Source organism: Xenopus laevis, chromosome 6L, assembly GCF_017654675.1.
Source record: "Xenopus laevis strain J_2021 chromosome 6L, Xenopus_laevis_v10.1, whole genome shotgun sequence".
Lineage (NCBI taxonomy): Eukaryota > Metazoa > Chordata > Amphibia > Anura > Pipidae > Xenopus > Xenopus laevis.
The window spans coordinates 69838170-69858479 of NC_054381.1; the positions used below are offsets into that span (position 1 = coordinate 69838170).

Genomic DNA, 20310 nt, shown 5'->3' on the forward strand with positions numbered 1-20310 from the left:
ATAAATGAGCTGTTATGTAGCAATGGGGGCAGCCATTCAAAGGAGAAAAGGCTCAGATTACACAGCAGGTAGCAGATAAACTCCGTCTGTCTAATGGTTTTATCTATTCATTAGTTAACCTGTGCCATATAGCCGTTTGTCAATTTTCGCATTGCTACACAGCAGCTTGTTTATATGAACTATATTAGTGTTTCTGAAGCAAACAGATCAGTTTTACCAGTGTAGGGCAACAGTACATAATATTTTCATTACTTTAAACCACTTTTATTTTTTGACGTTACTGTTCCTTTAATATGTTGCAGAACTGCTGACATAAAAAGTTGTCATTCAGCATATTTACAAACCTACTTGCTTTTTCTATCTTGGCAACCCCATTACCCCAGTTAATGACTGGATAATTGAATCACTCATAATAATAACTTGATCTAGTTGTGAAGCTGCTTCTATTTGTAAAAGTAGCTGGGCTTCATGGTTGTCACTTATACAAGGTGGTTTGTAGCATACCAATAATCATTTTCTTTGTAACATTTTGCCCAGTTGAAACCTCTACCCATAGTGATTCTATTCCCTCCCCAGTGCCATCAATGTTTATTTCAGCAGGTTTCTTGGCTTTCTATGACGTTTTGCACCTCCTTTCTTCATGTGTTCAATACTGCAACTCCCCAAACAAAAATCATTTTTATTCTAAATTAACAGTTTATAATACAAAGACTGTTAAGTCTTAATATGTAGTTTCTAGAAAAGCAGTACAGAGCCCAGGCAATTCTACAGTAAATGAGTTCAAGCGACCTTTCATATCCTTATATATGGTGCTTAGTCATTCATCAGTAACAATCGGTGCTTATTGATGTACTTGACTCATTGAAACTTATTATAAAAAGAGTGTACCCTGTTTGCTTTGTGCATTTATATATTAATGGAACACCTTGTGACTTACGATATCCTTACATTTTACAAAAGGGGGATTTTGTAAAATGATTTTATATATATATATATTTTTATATATATATATATATATATATACATACTGCAAATATTGACAGCACTCCAAGGAAGTTCACAACGAGTCTGCATCTTACCAAGTATCCAAATGTATCAACAAACATTGGCCTATGCTGAACATGGATGACTCTCTATCCTTACACAAAGTACCCAGGCCCATGTTGGGCTACAAAAGGGACAAAAGTTTGAGAAACCTGTTAGTACGCACGGACTTCTCCACATCGGCTAAGAAAGATACAAATTGGCTATCTAAAAACACAAAACTGGGATGCTACAAGTGCCCTGACTGCGTCACATGTAGATGCTTACTGACGGGAGCAGATTTCCCGCATCCACACCATGGGAAACGATACAAGATTAAATACAGACTAAGTTGCACTTCCACATATGTGGTATATATCATAATTTGCCCTTGTGGACTGTATTACGTGGGCAAGACATGCACCACACTGCGAGAGAGGATTGCTAATCACAGATCGGCCATAAGTAAAGCTATTAAGGACAATAAAGCCACACAACCGGTGGCTAAACATTTCCTGACAACAGGACATCCGCCCCTGACCTTTCGCTGTATGGCCATTGATCAACAGCCTCCCCTTTCAAGAGGGGGAGACAGGGACCAAGCACTCCTGAGAAGAGAATCTCGTTGGATACACAGATTGGATACCCTTTCCCCCCGTGGACTTAATGAGACTTTGCCTTTAGGCTGTTTTCTGTAGACTTCGGATACTAGTGTATATTGTAACTAATAACCTTTTCTCCAACTGTCATTTTATTGCAACATTTAACCTCCTTTTTTGATAAAATAGTTGTAGCGAGTAAGCCCTTCAGAATTGATACTGTAACAACACATGTTTTTGTAACACTCTAATCCTATATATACCTGTCTCAATGGGCAGAGCAACCCTTTTCTGTTCATTTTTTATGCATTGTAATACTGGTGTGGTGCAAATCGATAATCCCCTATAGGTTTTAATAGGCTATCCATACAGTGAATTACCTAGTGCAGTTCGTGGGTAGTGAACTTAGGAGAGAGATGGCTGCGCTACACGGATATTGGCATCGGACCTGGGCAATACTGTAAAGTGCAGCTGAACATAGCCTGCAGCCGGTGACAGTGGGGGCATGGCTGGACTGTGGTAGGGCCCGGTAGGGAGCGACTGGGTCATGCAACACGGCTCATCCTGCATTGTAGCCCCACTTGAGACTGGGCTCTTATTATACTCCACCTCATAAGGCAGGAGTATCAGCAAGCACGTAGACGCCAGGACATACTGCCTTTGCGCATGGTGCCTAGGACATAGCCCGCAGTCAGTGACAGCGTGGACAAGGTTAGACTGTGACAGGGCCCGGTCGGGAGTGACTGGGTCCCGTAACATGGTCCATCTTACATCCCCGCTGTAGACTGGGTCCCAAGCTTACTCCACCTCACATGGCAGGAGTAACAGTGAGCACCTTGAGTATCGATCGGTCGCTACCCACGCAGGCGCTTGGATACGCTGACTCAGTGCGCGTTGCCTAGCAACGTAGCTAGCATCTCTCTGCTCTGCAGTTCTACAGGAGTGATTCACTTCCGGCCCATGGAGACTGTACTATGGACAGGTTTTCACTGTAAACCGCTCTGCTGCACAAGAATAACCTGGGGATAGCAGGACGCACCTGAAGCACCAGGGTCTCTCTTACATGTCATACTGATTTCTTCATACAGGTACTAAAGCGTTTTCGTGTTACTTTATGATTTACAGTTAATGATGATTGATGGGCGCTCTGAGACAGCCCCTTTGGCGCCATTTTCGGATCTTTAAATGTTTGTTTGTTTGTGCACTGTGTGATATTATCCCTGACGAAGGTTCCAGTAAGGAACCGAAACGTTGGATCTTCAATAAAACCTCCACTTTAGCAATATCGACTCGTTGTGAACTTCCTTGGAGTGCTGTCAATATTTGCAGTATGGATCTATATTTTACGGACTAGCACCCAGGTATCCAGTTTCTCTTATGGTTGTGCACTCCACTCCCTTTGTTTTATATATATATATATATATATATATATTATATTACGCAAGTTTCTGTGAGTCTTGTGACAGAAATTATATCACTAAGCAGCAATTATAACTGATGACATCTATAAGCACTGTTTATAATGATATAATTTACAGGATAGTCATGGCTCTTGCATATTGTATATAAATATTTTTTCAGGAATAAAATGAAGGAAAAAAAACAATGTATTCAGTAGTTAACATTAACTTTATTATTATATTATCATTATTTAAATTTTAAAAGTACAATGTCTGTTGCAAAACTCCCAATATGCCATAAAAGGGCAAACTAGGAGCTATAATGTTACCTCCATCTTTTCCTTTATGCTGTATTGTTTTCCCAGGCACATAAAGTTTGCAGGCTTTTGCTTTCCGCTGTAGTTTTTTTCCAAGGCCTATTAATTTTTGCAAATTTTTGCTTTCTCTTCTATTATTCTCAGGCATATAAAATTTGCACACTTTTTTGTTTTCTGCTGTTTTTCCATCTCAGTCTGATAAGGTTTGCACACTGCTGATTTCTGAGGTGCTTTTCCCTTTTCTTGCAATGAAGGTTCACCTTTCTGTTCATCCTATATTGTTGCTTTATAAATCTTTGTCAATAATAATAATAGTTAAAAGACCTCCGCTTGCAATAGAAGTTCTTCATCACTGCATATATTTTCACTTGGTTCAACATGCACAAGTTGAAAAAGTATTCATTCTTTACATGTGTCTAATCTGGAACTGTGCTGAACAAATACCACTTGCTAAAGTTAACATTTTATGGGGGGGTTTGTGGATGCACACCTAAGGCCAATTTCAAAAAGTATAATTTCAAAAAGTATAAAGCCCTGTCTAAGTAATTCAAGTAAATATGCCAGTGCATGTAATTTTGAAACAGGGTTTTTTTGTTACAAAGTTATGATCATAATATTGATAAGCCACCATACCACGTCAAGGTAAAACCCCACATGGTGGTCCCTAACTTATTTATCTTTAATCATAGTAAACAAGGTACATTACCTCTCTGTAGTAACAATTCTTTGTGTAAACATCTCCTGTGCCTTGGTTTCAACTCTGTGCTAGATCCTCCCCCGCCAACTGCTGAGCGGCTTTTAAGAGGGAGAGACTGCCTTAACCAACGCCCATTTTAGAAAAGTAGAAGTCAGGTGTTGTAATTAAAATCAAGGTAGAGTGATATGTGTTTTTTTGGGGACCACCAAAAGTATAAAGGGGGGGTATGAGGGTGCAATAACCACATTAGGTGTGCATCCACAAACCCCCCCATATGAAAGTTAACATTTTGACATTGAAAGATTAATTTACAGCATTGAGATGTCTGCTGGCACATACCATTTGCACTGTTTGATGACTAAAAGTACAGGTATGGGACCCGTTATCCAGAATGCTCAGGACCTAGGGGTTTCTAGATCTTTCCATAACTTGGATCTCCATACCTTGTCTACCTTAAACATTAAATAAACAAAATAGGATTGTTTTGCCAACAGCAAAAATTATTTACATATCAGTTGGGATCAAGTACAAGGTACTTTTTAATATTACAGAGAAAAGTTAATTATTTTATAAAAATTTCAAGTATTTGATTAAAAAGCAGTCTATAGGAGATGGCCTTCCCACAATTCAGAACTCTCTGGGTAGCTGGTTTCCAGATAACGTATCACATACTTACTGCAATCTGAATTTTGAAACGATATACGGTAGTGATTTGGGACATAGAGCTTAGCAAACTCACCTCTCAGGTTCTACAAACTTCTGTAGACATAATAATAATACAGTAATAATAATAACAGTTCCATTTGCTCAGTAGAAGTTCATCTTCCTCATTACCACTGATATTTTCAGTTGGTTAAAGAGGGACAAACTGAACTTCAGTGTAAAGTAGAAACAACTTGAAAAATGTATAGATACATAAGTAAGTAAAACATATTAACACCCCCAAACCGGGAAATAAAATCATGAATGAAATACAGGTATGCTAGGGGGCCTGTGGTTTCTGGATAATAGATCTATCTGTAATTTGGATCTTCATATCTTAAGTCTACTAGAAAATGTTAAATAAACTGAATAGGCTGGTTTTGCCTACAATAAGGTTTAATTATATCTTAGTTTGGACTATTTGGATAAAATGGAGTCTATGGGAGATGGCCTTTCTGTAATTCTGAGCTTTCTGGATAACGGGTTTCACAATGACGGATTCCCTACCTTTATAATTATTTTCTATTTATAAATTATAGAATGGCATAGAGTTAAGCAAATTTAAATCTCAGAATTTGAAGGCTCTGTGGCAGGAAAGCAGAGGTTTCTAGCTCAAATTTCAGTGAATGGGCACCATCCTCCTTACTGTCAGCATCTTCAGTCTTTTCATAGTACACTGAACTCTAGTATAAAATAGCATTATATTCCTGACAATTATCTTGTGTTGTGCTTTTTTTGTTTCAGTTGTTTCATCAAGTCTTCTGTCTTTTTACTATTTATCTACTAACCTATTAAACAATAATAATAAAGAGATATGCTAAGAGACATATGCAAAGCAAACTACATTTGTATGTTTATGCTGGAAGTAGAAATTCCAGAACTTTCAGGTTCTATAATACTTTTCTCCATAGGAGACTCAATTTCTTTGCTCATTTATATTTATCATCTGTTTACCTGCAGGACAGTGCATTATTAGTTATACAGACCAATAAAGAGCTTTATCAGTTTCTGGTATGTATTCCTTCTCTTATAATTTTACTGTAAACATTTTTATTTTGCTTGATATGCTGATTTTTTCCCCCCCAAGGTTCTGTTAAGCATTGCAATAGCTGTTCCATTTCTAATTTGTTGATTATATCCAGTACTGACCACTTACATGGGTTTCATTAGTGTCATTGTGTTGTTTAAAGGAGAACTAAAGCTTAACTAAAGAAGTAGGCTAGAAATGTTGTGCATTTATGTTTTGAGCTTCTATTCCAGTCCAAGGCAACTACAGCCCTTTAGCAGGGAAGATATGTGCCTCCAAAGATGCCCCAGTAGCTCCTCATCTTCTTTTCTGCTGATTTATTGCACGTGCTCTGGGCTGCTGTCACTTACTGAGCTTAGGGACTGACTCACAATATACAGTACACATAGAATATAAATGTCACAGTATAGGCTGATTAGGAATTAATACTTAATTCTAATTAATAGGAATTAATTAGGAATTCTCGCCTTGCCTCGTGGCAGGAGCTGCCATGTACATGGCAGCACAGAAACCAGTGCAACTAGCATCAGAATTCAATAATCGGCCTTGTAGCATCAGCTTATATTACAGACAAACCTTATTTTCTGCTTGATAATTTGCGACAACCCCTAAACTTAGCTTCTCAACAGTTGCTCAGAGTCCACACTGCATATGAGTGTCACAGACACATTCCAAGATTGTGACCCCCTGTGACAAGTGTCAAGACCTGGATCATTGCTGCTATTGAGAAGCCGAAACTTTAGGCTGGTGCAATAAGTTCAGTATATAAAATATGGCATTTTTAGCCATATTAATGTTTAGGGTTTTTTCTCCTTTAATCTGCTGGCATATACATCAACCTTATGGAATGGGCTCTTTCATTTGGTTGAAAGTTAAAGGGTGGTTCAAGTTAACTTTTAGTACATTATAGAATAGCTAATTCTAAGCAATTTTTCAATTGACCTTCATTTTTCCTTTTTTATAGATTTTGAATTATTTGCCTTTTTTTCCAGAATAAAAAATGAAAAAATCATTCACTACATCATACTAAACGTTTATTTAAAGGTGAACAACCCCTTTAAGGTTGTTTGAACTTTAATTTTCTGTGACAAAAATACCAAATATATTTATTTCTGCTTAAGTCTTGTGCAATTGAAAGTATTTTCATTCATATATTTGTGAGTAATAAATGTAATGACAGAAGTGTATCTTTAAACCATTTAGTGTATTTTTACTAGAACTGTACCCTGACAGATGTTATTGTGCTCACATAACACGTTGCTTGTGTTTAAGCACATTTTGTGTATCATAAAAGATACAATAGTCAGCGTTAAAAGACTTATTCGTAAAATCCATTATGCTAAATCAAGGTTTGCGGTTCTCTATTGCTGTATAGAAAGCCACTCTTACCATTGTCCAGGGTATCTATTTTGCAAATGTTTATATATGGACTGAAAATATATATTTTGTAATTTCTAGGAAACCATATGATTTTAATATCCTTTGGCACCATATTTCTCTGTTAATTCTGTGTGTTAACCCAAGAACACATGGGATACACTGTCTTTCAGTTTAACAACAGTGGAGTAAAGTGCAAGAAAATGCAAAGCACTAAGCCTGTGAGCAGGGCTATATATAGGTCCGATGCCACCCTAGGCATCGGACCTAAACATGGCCCTACGTTGTGCGTGCTGACGTCACTCGACGTATTCATCGGAAGAGGCGTCAGTGCCCCATGCACGTGATGTCACTTCCGTGTTCTTCCTCGGCCCCCCTGCCCCTCAGCCCCTTCACCGGATTTCCCTTAGTTTGGATCATGTACAAGCTACTGTTTTATTATTACGGAGAAAAAGGAAATAATTTTAAAAAATTTGGATTATTTGGATAAATTTGGAGTCTATGGCAAACAGCCATTACGTAATTCGGAGCTTTCTGGATATCGGGTTTCCGGATAAGGAATCCTATACCTGTGTGTGTGTGTGTGTGTGTGTGTGTGTGTGTATATATATATATATATATATATATATATATATATATATATATATATATATATATATATATAATAATAAATATTATAAATATAAACACGGCCCTGCCTGTGGGTGGTAAATCTCATGTAGTACAGGTATGGGACCTGTTAGCCAGAATGCTCGGGACCTGGGGTTTTCCGGATAACGGATCCTTCCGTAATTTGGGTCTTCATGCCTTAAGTCTACTAGAGATTCATTTAAACATTAAATAAACCCAATAGGCTGGTTTTGCTTCCAATAAGGATTAATTATATCTCAGTTGGGATCAAGTACAAGCTACTGTTTTATTATTACAGAGAAAAAGGAAATCGTTTTTAAAAATTAGGATTATTTGGATAAAATGGAGTCTATGGGAGACAGCCATTCCGTAATTCTGAGCTTTCTGGATATCAGGTTTCTGCATAAGTGATCCTATACCTGTACATAGTTTACGGCAGGCAGGCATTCCATGAGGAGTATTGTATTTAGACATAAAAGTTTGAATTTAATGGACGTGTCTCTTTGTCAACCTAGGTTACTATGTTATTACCGTATATACCCGAGTATAAGCCGAGTTTTTCAACATCCAAAATGTGCTGAAAAAGTCTACCTCGGCTTATACTCGGGTCAGCGGTACCCGACCCAAGTAGCTGAGATTGCAGTCACTTTTAATCATTCCTATACCAACAGTTCACCTGGGGAGAGACTGCAATATCCCATAATGCCCTCTGTTGGTTATATGAAAGAATAACAGTGCGCCCTCTGTTGGTTATATCAAAGAATAACAGTGACTGCAATATCACACAGCGCCCTCTGTTGGTTATATGAAAGAATAACAGTGCGCCCTCTGTTGGTTATATGAAAGAATAACAGTGACTGCAATATCACACAGCGCCATCTGTTGGTTATATCAAAGAATAACAGTGCGCCCTCTGTTGGTTATATGAAAGAATAACAGTGACTGCAATATCACACAGCGCCATCTGTTGGTTATATTAAAGAATAACAGTGACTGCAATATCACACAGCACCCTCTGTTGGTTATGTCAAAGAATAACAGTGCGCCCTCTGTTGGTTATATGAAAGAATAACAGTGACTGCAATATCACACAGCGCCATCTGTTGGTTATATGAAAGATTAACAGTGACTGCAATATCACACAGCACCCTCTGTTAGTTATATGAAGGATTAACAGTGATGGCAATATCACACAGCGCCCTCTGTTGGTTATATGAAGGATTAACAGTGATGGCAATATCACACAGCACCATCTGTTGGTTATATGAAAGATTAACAGTGACTGCAATATCACACAGCACCCTCTGTTGGATTAACAGTGATGGCAATATCACACAGCGCCCTCTGTTGGTTATATGAAGGATTAACAGTGATGGCAATATCACACAGCACCCTCTGCACATGGTAGTGGGACAGTGGGACAATGCACACAGTAATCCATTTGGCAATTCTCTGTCACCATCAACTTTGCAAAGAAGTCCGGTTGATCGCTGGGGGGGTCTCTTTGGCGGAATGTGCGCTGCTGGGAGACAGGGCTGCTTATACTAGAGTCAATAAGTTTTCCCAGTTTTCGTAGGTAAAATTAGGTACCTCGGCTTATACTCGGATCGGCTTATACTCGAGTGTGATACAAATGTGATGTGTGTGTCTATGACTGACTAATTGATTAGCCAGAATAGAAAGGACTGGGGTCAATACAATGAAGCATAGGCAATAGAGATAATGATTAAGGCTCCTGTAGGTTACTAAAAGTCAAAAGAACAATTCATATAAACATGTTGTTGCAAGCGTGAATCATAGTTATGAGACTGATATTTGCTGCCAAATTCAATAGTTCCTGTAGGTTACTAAAAGTCAGACTCGCCTGATGTTGTTGTGCAACACTCTTGTCTGGATATAACTAGCATTACTGTAATTACAATATATACTATGTCTAGCCTGTAAGAAAACATGGTCTGATGGTCTGAAGGGGGTAAGTTAATGCGAATGCGTTTATTTGTCACCCACCCGCCCCCTGATGCCATCGCCCCCCACTGCCTGGGGTTGATCTATGTGGCAATCACAGTTATGGTATGTGCTTAGTGATGCTGCAAACGCACACTTCAGAAGCGAACACCGATTGACTTATGTTTTATAAACCACACATGCATGAGGCCTTAAATGTAGAGTTCTTAAATCAACCCTTTAAAACTGGACACATAAAAGTACTTATTATTTATGACTAATTGATCTACACTTGTATCTAAACCGATTAGTAATTTACAACCCAAAATTTGTACTTTTAGACAAAACTAATCAAGTTAAAAGGGACATATTGTGTAAAAAAGGTGCATTTTACTCTTTTTAAATATAGAAGGAATGTACTGATAGGACTGTTTTGCTTCAGGCGGATTTATTGAAAATTTTCTCCAAAAACCCTACCAGTCGTGTCCATCTGTTGTACTACATTAGTTCCTATGACACCCCCCCCCCAAAAAAAATTTCCCTGCTATCCTGGAAACACCAATACAGTTTCAAACTTGCACAGTTAAGTTGGCCATGCACAGGCTTACCCCCTTCAGACCATCAGACCATGTTTTCTTACAGGCTAGACATAGTATATATTGTAATTACAGTAATGCTAGTTATATCCAGACACTGCAGGTTTGTGGTTTTTAGCAAATATTCTTTAAAGTACCTTTATTTCTCATTGAGCTTTAAATGTGCTTTTCCTCTTTGCCACTGCAGTTAACCTTGTTTGTTATATGTTGTCATCATTTTCAAGTTCCCTTAAAAAGGGAGGTTTGCCTTTAAATTAACTTTTAGTATCTTATAGAATGCCCTGTTTTAAGCAAATGTGTAATTGGTCTTCATCATTTATCAGTTAAAGTTTTTAATTATTAGCCTTGCTCTGTCATATCTTTCCAGCTTTCAATCTGACCCCGGCAGTTATTCCTTCTTTTTCTATTTCAGTCTCTCATTTAACCCTCTGTCTGGTAAACAAGACACTAGCAACCAGATCTTTAAACTGGAGAGCTACTAAGTTAAAAGCCTAAATAAATGAAAACCCATGAAAAATGAAAACCACCTGCAAATTGTCTCAGAATATCAGTCTATATAATACTAGTTGTACAGCCCCTTAAATATGAAATAATTTCAATTTTTCTTTTCTGTACACCTTCAATTTGACTGATGTCTATTGAATGTCTTGAAACTCATTCCTTCCTTAATTTGCAGCTTTCTGGATAAGGGTTTCTGGATAACGGATCCCATACATACAATGGCAACTCAACTTATCAGTGTAGTTGCCATTGTATTCGTGATTTTGTTGGTTTGAACTAAATTTCCATGTTTTTTTTTTTTTTTTTATATATATAATTTGGTCCCTTGCCATCCAAATATCCTGTACAACATTACTTAAAGATGAGCTTTTACAGGGGGTTCAGTTGTGTTTTTAATAATTTGTTTATCTATGATTCAACTAGATACTTTTTCCGAGAGGTCAGTGGAAATCCTACTTGATTTCCATGAAATATATTTACATATGCTCAAATTTTCTTTTCTTGATTTCAGTATAAACCTTTAATAATAACAATATATTTTTTCCTTAATTCTAGGAATATTTTGAAGTGGCAAGTGACTCTGATGTCTCCTTCCTCTTAAAAGTTGCAAAAGGTTTTCGGTGTGCCCTCCAGAAGTTTAAGAGTGGTAATTTGGAAAATGAGGTAAATATTTAAACTGTTCTATTTTCTGAATTTTAATTGCTCCTATTGCCTCAAAGGTTACACTGGTATGTGGTATTGTGCCATGTAGCCCATTCACCCATGAACATTATGGGACTTAATCAATGTATGATAATAGTCTTTTTAATATATAAAAACAATGCAAGAAAACGAACAGATGCGGCCGCGATCTGACAGGATTTTTAGTCCCGTCCGATCGACATCTGCCCGTCTTTCAGCCAGATATCGATCGGGGAAGCCCATCGGAGGGCCCCATACATGGGCCAATAAGCTGCCGACTAGGTCTGTCGGCAGCTTTTATCGGCCCGTGTATGGCCACCTTTACTGTTTATTAACTGGGAGCATGGCTATTCTACTCCCTGGATTTCCTATATATCTGAGGTGTTTTGGGTTAGTATTCTCATCTATTGGCAGCTTTGCCCAAGTATTTTGCTTTTTTCACGTTTGCCAGTCCTGCTTCTAAAGTATTCAGTACATTTTTCTATATAAACATTTATTATTACAAAAAACTTGTTCACGTGTTATATGAAAAACCCCCTGACTTTGCTCATAGACATATAAAACATAAAACTAAAAGGGGTTTGGGAATCCGTGACTTTATTAAAAATAGCCACATGTATAAACCAATTGGTTAAATGCCATGTTCCTACAGGTTCCCTACAATGGGTTACAATGATGATTCATCCACCAATACTAAACCCGTTTATATCACACTCCCTCAGGGTATATAAAAAAACAAAAAACCTTTAGGCCTTAAATCCGACTACACTGGCAATATGTCTGTCCCAGCCTTTTCCAATGTCTTAAATGAACATTTTTTGAACGGGGTTTGTCAACTGTTGTAGCCATGACCTGCTATTTACAAATTAAACATTATATTCATTCACTTTCACCTACCACCCTGTCTTAATTTAAAAAATATATTGGCTTAAAATAGACATATAAGATAAGTTTAAAAACCTCCTAATCATGTAGGCAGTAATAAATAATATATGGTGTTGGTTTTACTCTGGGCCAAAAATTTATATTTTCAAGAATGGCTCCCTATAGATATGCTTACGGTCTCTGTCCCTGCCTGAAGCACAGTAGGAGGGGACAGCCAATTACAGCCCTGTAGTCACAAAGCAAAGACAGACTTTAGTTTCCTATCAGTTAAGCCTATATATCAGCTCAAAACACTACTTTTTGAGCACTTTCCTTCTGTATTTTAAAAAGTATAATTCACTGGCATATTCTTATTTTTCATACAGTACGTCTCCTTTAAGTATCTCCAATCTAAAAAATTGATTTCTACTTTTTATAAGTGGACTAGCTCTACTTCACCTAAGGAGCTTAAATATGTTAAAGCCTGGGAAAGTGAATTTGACCTAACCCATGTGGAGCTCTATTAAATAAGCCAATCCAAGGTATATATATATATATATATATATATATATACTGTATATATACACAGACTTTTCTACCTGATAAAGCTGCTGTTAAATCTCAATTGCAACTGAGGACTTCGCTGTTGGTATTACCGCTAAGTGGTTGTGTAACTTTTGAATGTTTTCTCTATATTATTGAGACAATTGTGTTAAAAAAATATTGTTAAATAAAAAAAGTAATAAAACATTTATTACAATAAAGTATATATAAAATAGTGGCTGGCCATCCTCTTGCATACACTTTTTAATACAACCCGTATAGTGGAATTTTTTAAGTATTTTTTATTTTTTTTAAAGAGATTTATAACAGATCCTGGATTTTTTTTTTTTTTTTTTTAAATAAAGGGGGATAGAGAAATTCACCACCCTGTTATGTGTTAAAAAAAAAGTAACATAAGCTTTAGACATTTTTGGGTAATATTTTAATTTAAATATATTTATATATAAACATTGAAACATACATATAGTTATTGTTATATTTTGAGCTACACTTGCTGGTTCTTATAAGCTTCTTAATACAATTACCAGTCAGCTGAGAAGTTCTCTATATAAGGAGCTGATCCTTATTTCAAAGCCAAACAAAAGCTGCCACTGGGGAGGGGATGGGTTTGTTTACGCAGTGGGCTTTTCAGTGGACCAGGAAGTTGGAATGAGACTGCCTTCCAATAATTAACAAAAACAATTATATTTCCTATATAAAAAAAATTACAAAAGTTTGTTCACAACAAGTCATATTTATTGTTTTTTTTTATTTTGTTTGTTTTAGGTGTGTCAAGAAGTAGTGCCTAGTAGCGAAAGAAGCTTTTCTGGAGGTATGCCAGTTACTACTGAAAGCTCAAGTGAATCTACAAATAAGCTTGGCCATCAGACTGATTGTCTGTAATTTTTTTTGTTGTTGTTTTTACATCACATTTTTATTCTTTACATTTACAGCCATAGGCCCAGTTTCACTAAAGGTGGAATGATTACTTTCCTTTAAATTGGGGAAATGGGTAAATCCGTTTACCAATAAAATCAGACAGTTTTTATTGGCAAGCATTTCCAGGCTAATAATGCACGATTTAAATGTTATTGGCAGAGTATGTGGAATAGTCTTCATTATGTGGAAATAGTCTTCATAATTTATTTTTTATAGTTTAATTACTTGCCTTACAGCTTTCAGATGGGAGTCACTGACCCCATGTAAAATAACAAATGCTATGTAATGTAATCTAATGATTTCTTATTAATCATCTTTCAAGCCCTCTCCTATTCATATTCCAATGTCTTAATCATATCAATGCATGGTTGCTTGGGTAATTTGGACCCTAGTAACCAGATTGTTGAAAAATGCAAATTAGAGAGATGCTGAATAAAAATCTGAATAACTCAAAAACCACAAATAAAAAATGAAAACCAATTGCAAAGTGTCTCAGAATACCACATTCTAAAGGTTATCTCAAAGGTGATCAACCTCTTTAAGGGGAGGTATAAAACCAGCATTCTTAGCTTCCTTGACAACATTCACAATCATGTTTTTAAATTCATATACTGAGTTACTGATCAATCTCTTATACAGGTTGGCATTAGATATAATATCAGCAATATAATCTGCATAATTGGCTAAAACCACCCACTAGCTTTATCCGCGGGGTGGATTACCAAATTCTTATCTTACATCAGAGTTTTAAAGGCCACCCACGTATCCCAAGTCAGATTACCCCCAAAAAGTAGACCCACCCTTTGTAGCTAAGATCTTCACATGAGTATCCATAGTTTGTTTAAATAGTCTTATGGCTGATGGTCCCCCATGTAAAGTATTAATGTTCTTAAAATCAACTCTCAAAGATATCAGTCTGATAAGATACCCTTAACTTACAGAAGTGTTTTAATCGTTTGTCCAGTAAAATTTACTGGCCGGGGGGCCCATTTCGCTATTCGGATGCCTATAGCTATAAATATACTCTTACATTATAACCGCTGCCAACAGTCTGTGAAGGAATTCCTTCCAATCACTCGGTTTTGTAGGTATTGAGGAATAACACTAATAATGATTCTTGTAAGTCACAGTTGTACCAGATATGGTAGAGGTTTAGTGAGAGGAGATATCAGGAGTGTGTTCTTAAACAAGCACTGGCTCAGGCTAGAAGTAGGGGGTATACAGACAGGTATCTCAAGGTATTGTGACACAGTCCTAATTTGGTATTTATAGTAGTTATAATGCTACATCTGCCCACATTGGTAAGTATGTCAGGAAACACTGGAATAGAATTATTACCGATGATGATCTGCTATAAGTACCGATTTTTAGGATGGAAAGACTTTAAAACTGGTTGCTAACTATTTTATTATAGATGAGTTCCCTGTAGTTCTGTATATTGGCATATTGTTTTTCTTTTTTTTGGATTAAGGAGATAAATACATTATCACCATTGGGTCTGAATGAACATTAATTATTGTGCTTTTTAAATCAATTATATTTTATCTGTATTGATTTAGAATATTGTATCTGTATTGTTGCAGATTGATCCTGTCAGAAATGTTAAATGTAATTTGAGGTCAGATTGGTTTCCGCATTTATAAATCTTTTTTTCAATTTGGAACAACTGGTTCAGCAATTAACAATATGTGTATATTGTAGTGAAGTGCAACATGTATGTTCTGTCCTATTTTTGACTTATATCCTACTAATTATACTATATTTGTAAAATATACACTCTGTTTCTGCAGATTCTGAAGCCAGCACTGCTATGAAAACACCAATGGAGAGTGAAAGTATGTCGCTGGAAGATTTAGTTCCAACTTGCAGTGATGAAGAGGATACATAACATAAATGTATATGTCTTTATAACTCTCCATATACAATATTTCTTTTAAGGTATTCCAACTCCAAAATTGTTTATACCTTTTCATTTGTAGTTTGCACTGTTTATATATTGAAATATTTTTTTCAAGTTTTTTTCTTTAAATTAAACTGCTACAGAGCAAACTACAATGGTTGGTCAATTATTTATACAGTGTATTAGTTTACAAATGCTGAAGGTTTTTGGTGAACAAGATCAATTTGCCAATATGGCAGTTTGTTCATCATCCTGCAGATGGTCACTTTGCCCATTGCTGGCTATCCTGCTGTAAGTGTTTTTTAAAGGTGTCCTATCACCCAGACATAAAAAGCTATATAATAAAAGTCCTTTTCAAATTCAAAACAAATTCAGCTGTCACTCGTAAATTTCCTGCCCCTCCTCTAAGCCTTTGGCAGGCCTGACCATGATGAAGGATTGCTAAGGCCCTGTGCAGATAAACTTTGAATGGTTTCCATTAATTTTATTGGCCTATTAGTAAATTAAGTCTGAAAAGCATACCTAGGTTATAGGTACCTACAAAACATATATAGAGCAAAAGATGAATTTATCTAAAAGCCTGGAACTGTTTTATTTTTCCATAGTCCACATTATATATTTTGGCAAAAATATGCAGCCCATCTAATTTCTGGAAGTGTATTAAAGTGTAGTAGGGATCTGTTTCCCCAAGGAGGTGTCATTGTTACTAGATATGTAATGAACCCTGAACATATCCAAGAGTTTTTTTTGAAAGGCCTGCAGAACTGTAAGCATTGGTCGTACAGTGATAGTCCTCTATATAAAACTTGATGAGGGCGGCCTCAAGAGTGCCTACAAGTGTTGCTTCTACATAGTAAAATAGTAAGGTTGAAAAAAGACACACGTCCATCAAGTTCAGCCTTTTAAGTCTATATATAACCTGTCTAACTGCTAGTTGAGCCATTGAAAGGCAAAAAAACCCAATTTGAAGTCTCTCCAATTTGCCACAGAGGGAGAAAAATTCATTCCTGACTCCAAGATGGCAATCGGACCAGTCCCTGGATCAACTTGTTCTATTCTTTCATAGCCCTGTATTCCCTCATTTGCTAAAAAGCCATCCAACCCCTTCTTAAAGGAGAAACAAACCCTTGCTACTAAAATCCCCTAACCTACATAGACCCTGCTCCCCCCCCGGCCTAGGTGGTACCTTTGCCCCCAACTCTTTACTTACTCCTCGGTGCTGAATCTGTCCAGCGGAGTTCACGCGTGCCATCTTCAGCCACTTCGGTAATCTTTAGGTCTTGTTCCAGCGATTCGGCAATTTCCGTGACTTTCGGCACATGCGCGGTTATCGGGAAACAAAATTGCTTCAACTGCGCATGCGCCGGTACAGCACTTACTTCCCGAAGATTACTGAAGAGAAGAAGATGGCTGCCGTGAACACTGATGCCCTGAATCTGCACCGAGGGGTATGTAAAGAGTTAGAGGCAATTAGCAAAGGTACCACCTAGGCTGGGGGGGGGAGCAGAGAGGGGGTCTATGTAGGGTAGGGGATTTTTAGTAGCAAGGGTTTACTCTCCTTTAAAGCTATCTAATGTATCTGCCTGTACGACTGATTCAGGGAGAGAATTCCACATCTTCACAGCTCTACTTCTAATCGGAATGGGTGCCCTCTTGTCAGCTGGAAAGACCTACTGGGAAATAAAGCAGTAGAGAGGTTATTGTATGATCCCCTTATATATTTATATGTAGTTATCATATACCCCCTTAAGCGCCTCTTCTCCAACAACCCCAGCTTGACCAGTCTTTCCTCATAGGTGAGATTTTCCATACCTTTTACCAGCTTAGTTGCCCTTCTCTGGACCCTCTAATTCAATAAGGTCGTGATTGAGCACTGGAGACCAAAACTGCATTGCATATTCTAGATGGGGGCTTATCAGCGCTCCCCCTCCTCCCGCAAATCTATGCCCCTTTTAATACAGCTCAATGCCGTGTTTGCCCTTGAAGTTGCTGATATTGCTTGTTACAGCCAAGTTTATAATCTATAAATACTCCAAGGTCCTCCCTTGGGCAATCCCATTAAGGGGATAAGTGGCAGCACTATATGTTCAAGTATGGGCCTCACCAGTGCTTTGTAAAAAGGACAAATGATCCTCTCTTCCCCTGAATATATGTCTTTCTTTTAAAGTAGTTGTTCACTTTTGAGTTAGATGTAGAGAGTGATATTCTTTTTTCCTTTTTTATTTGTGGTTTTTGAGTTATTTAGCTTTTTTATTCAGCAGCCTTCCAGTTTGCAGTTTCAGCAATCCATGCATTAATTTGAATAAGAAACTGGAATATGAGTAGGGAGGACATGAATAGAATGATGAGTAGTCAAAAGTAACGTTGTGCGAGATGCTTACAAGCAGGTGGAGGCAGCGGTAGCAAGAGAACCTGGACTAGGGGTAGGCATAAAACTCTTCATAAGGTACCTGCACCACTCTTTCCCCCCCCCCATTGTTGCACCCTAGGCAGGTGCCTCTTTTGCCTACCCCTAGTTCCTCAAACTAGGTATGTGAGGTCAGGAGTGAGATTTCTTGTGGACAATCCTGTGACCCATCTACTATTGCCCCATGCTACAGCACATTAGTAGAATGTGGGATTTGACTGCCAACTGCTGTCAGGGGAAACCAGCTGTCGTTAAAATGGAGAATTAATTATTTTTGCACAGTGTAATATACTCTTGGTTTATTACCCCTTTTTTGCAGGCAGTACCCTGATGTATCAGGACATCTTAGCATGGTCCTAATTTCCAGAGGGGGGTGTACGTTCCTCTATCCTGGGTTAAAGGGATACTGTCGTGAAAAAAAAAAAATTTTCAAAACATATCAGTTAATAGTGCTGCTCCAGCAGAATTCTGCACTGAAATCTGTTTCTCAAAAGAGCAAACAGATCTTTTTAATTTTGAAATCTGACATGGGGCTAGACATATTGTCAGTTTCTCACCGGTCACCTGTCATGTGACTTGTGCTCTGATAAACTTTAGTCACTCTTTACTGCTGTACTGCAATTTGAAGTGATATCACCCCCTCCTTTTTTCCCCCCAGCAGCCTAACAACAGAAAAGTGGGAAGGTAACCAGATAGCAGCTCTCTAATACAAGATAACAGCTGCCTGGTAGATCTAAGAACAGCACTCAATAGTAAAATCCAGGTCCCACTGCAACACTTACATTGAGTAGTAGAAACAACAGGCTGCCATGAAAGACCATGACCAAACAAAATGACCTGAGATGGCTGCATACACACCACTATTACTAACAAAAAAATACACTTGCTCATAGGCAGAGCGTGACTTTGGGGAGGCTAAAGTTGGCCATACACAGACTAACTTTCATGGGGACTTGTATAATTATCAACCCAATTATCAGTGGAAACTGTGCCAAAGCCCAAGGGAGTGCTTTATCCATTAAATACCTTCTGATTTACTAGTACAGGTATAAGACCTGTTATCCAGAATGCTCGGGACCTGGTATTTTCCGGATAACGGATCTTTCTGTAATTTGGGTCTTCATGCCTTAAGTCTACTAGAAATTCATTTAAACATTAAATAAACCCAATAGGCTGGTTTTTCTTCCAATAAGGATTAATTATATCTTAGTTGGGATCAAGTACAAGCTACTGTTTTATTATTACAGAGAAAAAGGAAATCATTTTCAAAAATTTGGACTATTTGGATAAAATGGAGTCTATGGGAGACTTATTTCTGGAACCCTTGGCTATAATTATCAGAGATCACCCTGACATACATGGTTTAAAAGTTGGGACTCAGGAACATGCCCTACACCTATTTGCGGATGATATCACCCTGCTTATTACCAGACCGCTAACATCCCTTCCCCATGTATTTGAGACCCTGCTAAATTTTGGACGACTATCGGGTTTGGTCATTAACCCCACCAAAACTGAAGCATTAAATATCAACTTGCCCCCCGAGATGCTCAAGCTTTTGACGATAAATTTTGACATTCACTGGTGCCAATCGCACATGTCTATTTTGGGAATACGATTTACTATTCAGTATCACCACCTTTATAGGGCAAACTACCCCTATATATTTGGGAAGCTTAGGAAGTTATTGGAAGATTGGGGCAAGTATCACATCTCCTGGCTAGGTCGTATAACGGCGGTGAAAATGACGCTCCTTCCAAAGCTGTTATATTTGTTCAGGGTCCTCCTAGTTGACATTGTGAAGAAAGATCTTACAGCATTTGAAAAGCATGTCCTCTCTTTCATCTGGCAGTCTAAACCTCCAAGGGTTAATAGGGCGACATTGTAAAGGAGACCTAAGGATGGGGGTCTGGGCCTTCCGAATTTGAGAAAATATTTTATAGCGGCCCAGATAGCTCAAATACCATTATTACATCTTCACAGTTCTCCCCCCATTGTGGGTGGAACTCGAGGACACTCTTTCACTTCCATATTCAGCTGAAGGGTTATTATGGTCAGCCCCGACACTCCGACCTTGGACCTTGAGCCCTAGCCTGGGTTTTATGATTTCCTTATGGGACCAAAATGCCAAGTTATACCGCCTAACCTCGTCACATAATCCAG

The 20310-nt window shown here is 37.7% G+C and overlaps 1 protein-coding gene across 6 annotated transcripts in view; it reads left to right on the top strand.

Annotated features, from left to right (window-relative positions):
* LOC121394646 overlaps positions 1–16110 on the top strand; it is a 58504-nt gene extending 42394 nt beyond the window's left edge. For all 6 annotated transcript variants that reach the window (XM_041566154.1, XM_041566155.1, XM_041566153.1 and 3 more), the window contains 4 exons: positions 5699–5749; positions 11369–11476; positions 13688–13733; positions 15631–16110. In XM_041566154.1, coding sequence (XP_041422088.1) covers positions 5699–5749; positions 11369–11476; positions 13688–13733; positions 15631–15728 — 303 coding nt within the window. In that variant the 3' untranslated portion in view covers positions 15729–16110. The remainder of the gene's footprint in view (positions 1–5698; positions 5750–11368; positions 11477–13687; positions 13734–15630) is intronic.
* Positions 16111–20310: the final 4200 nt, after the last annotated feature.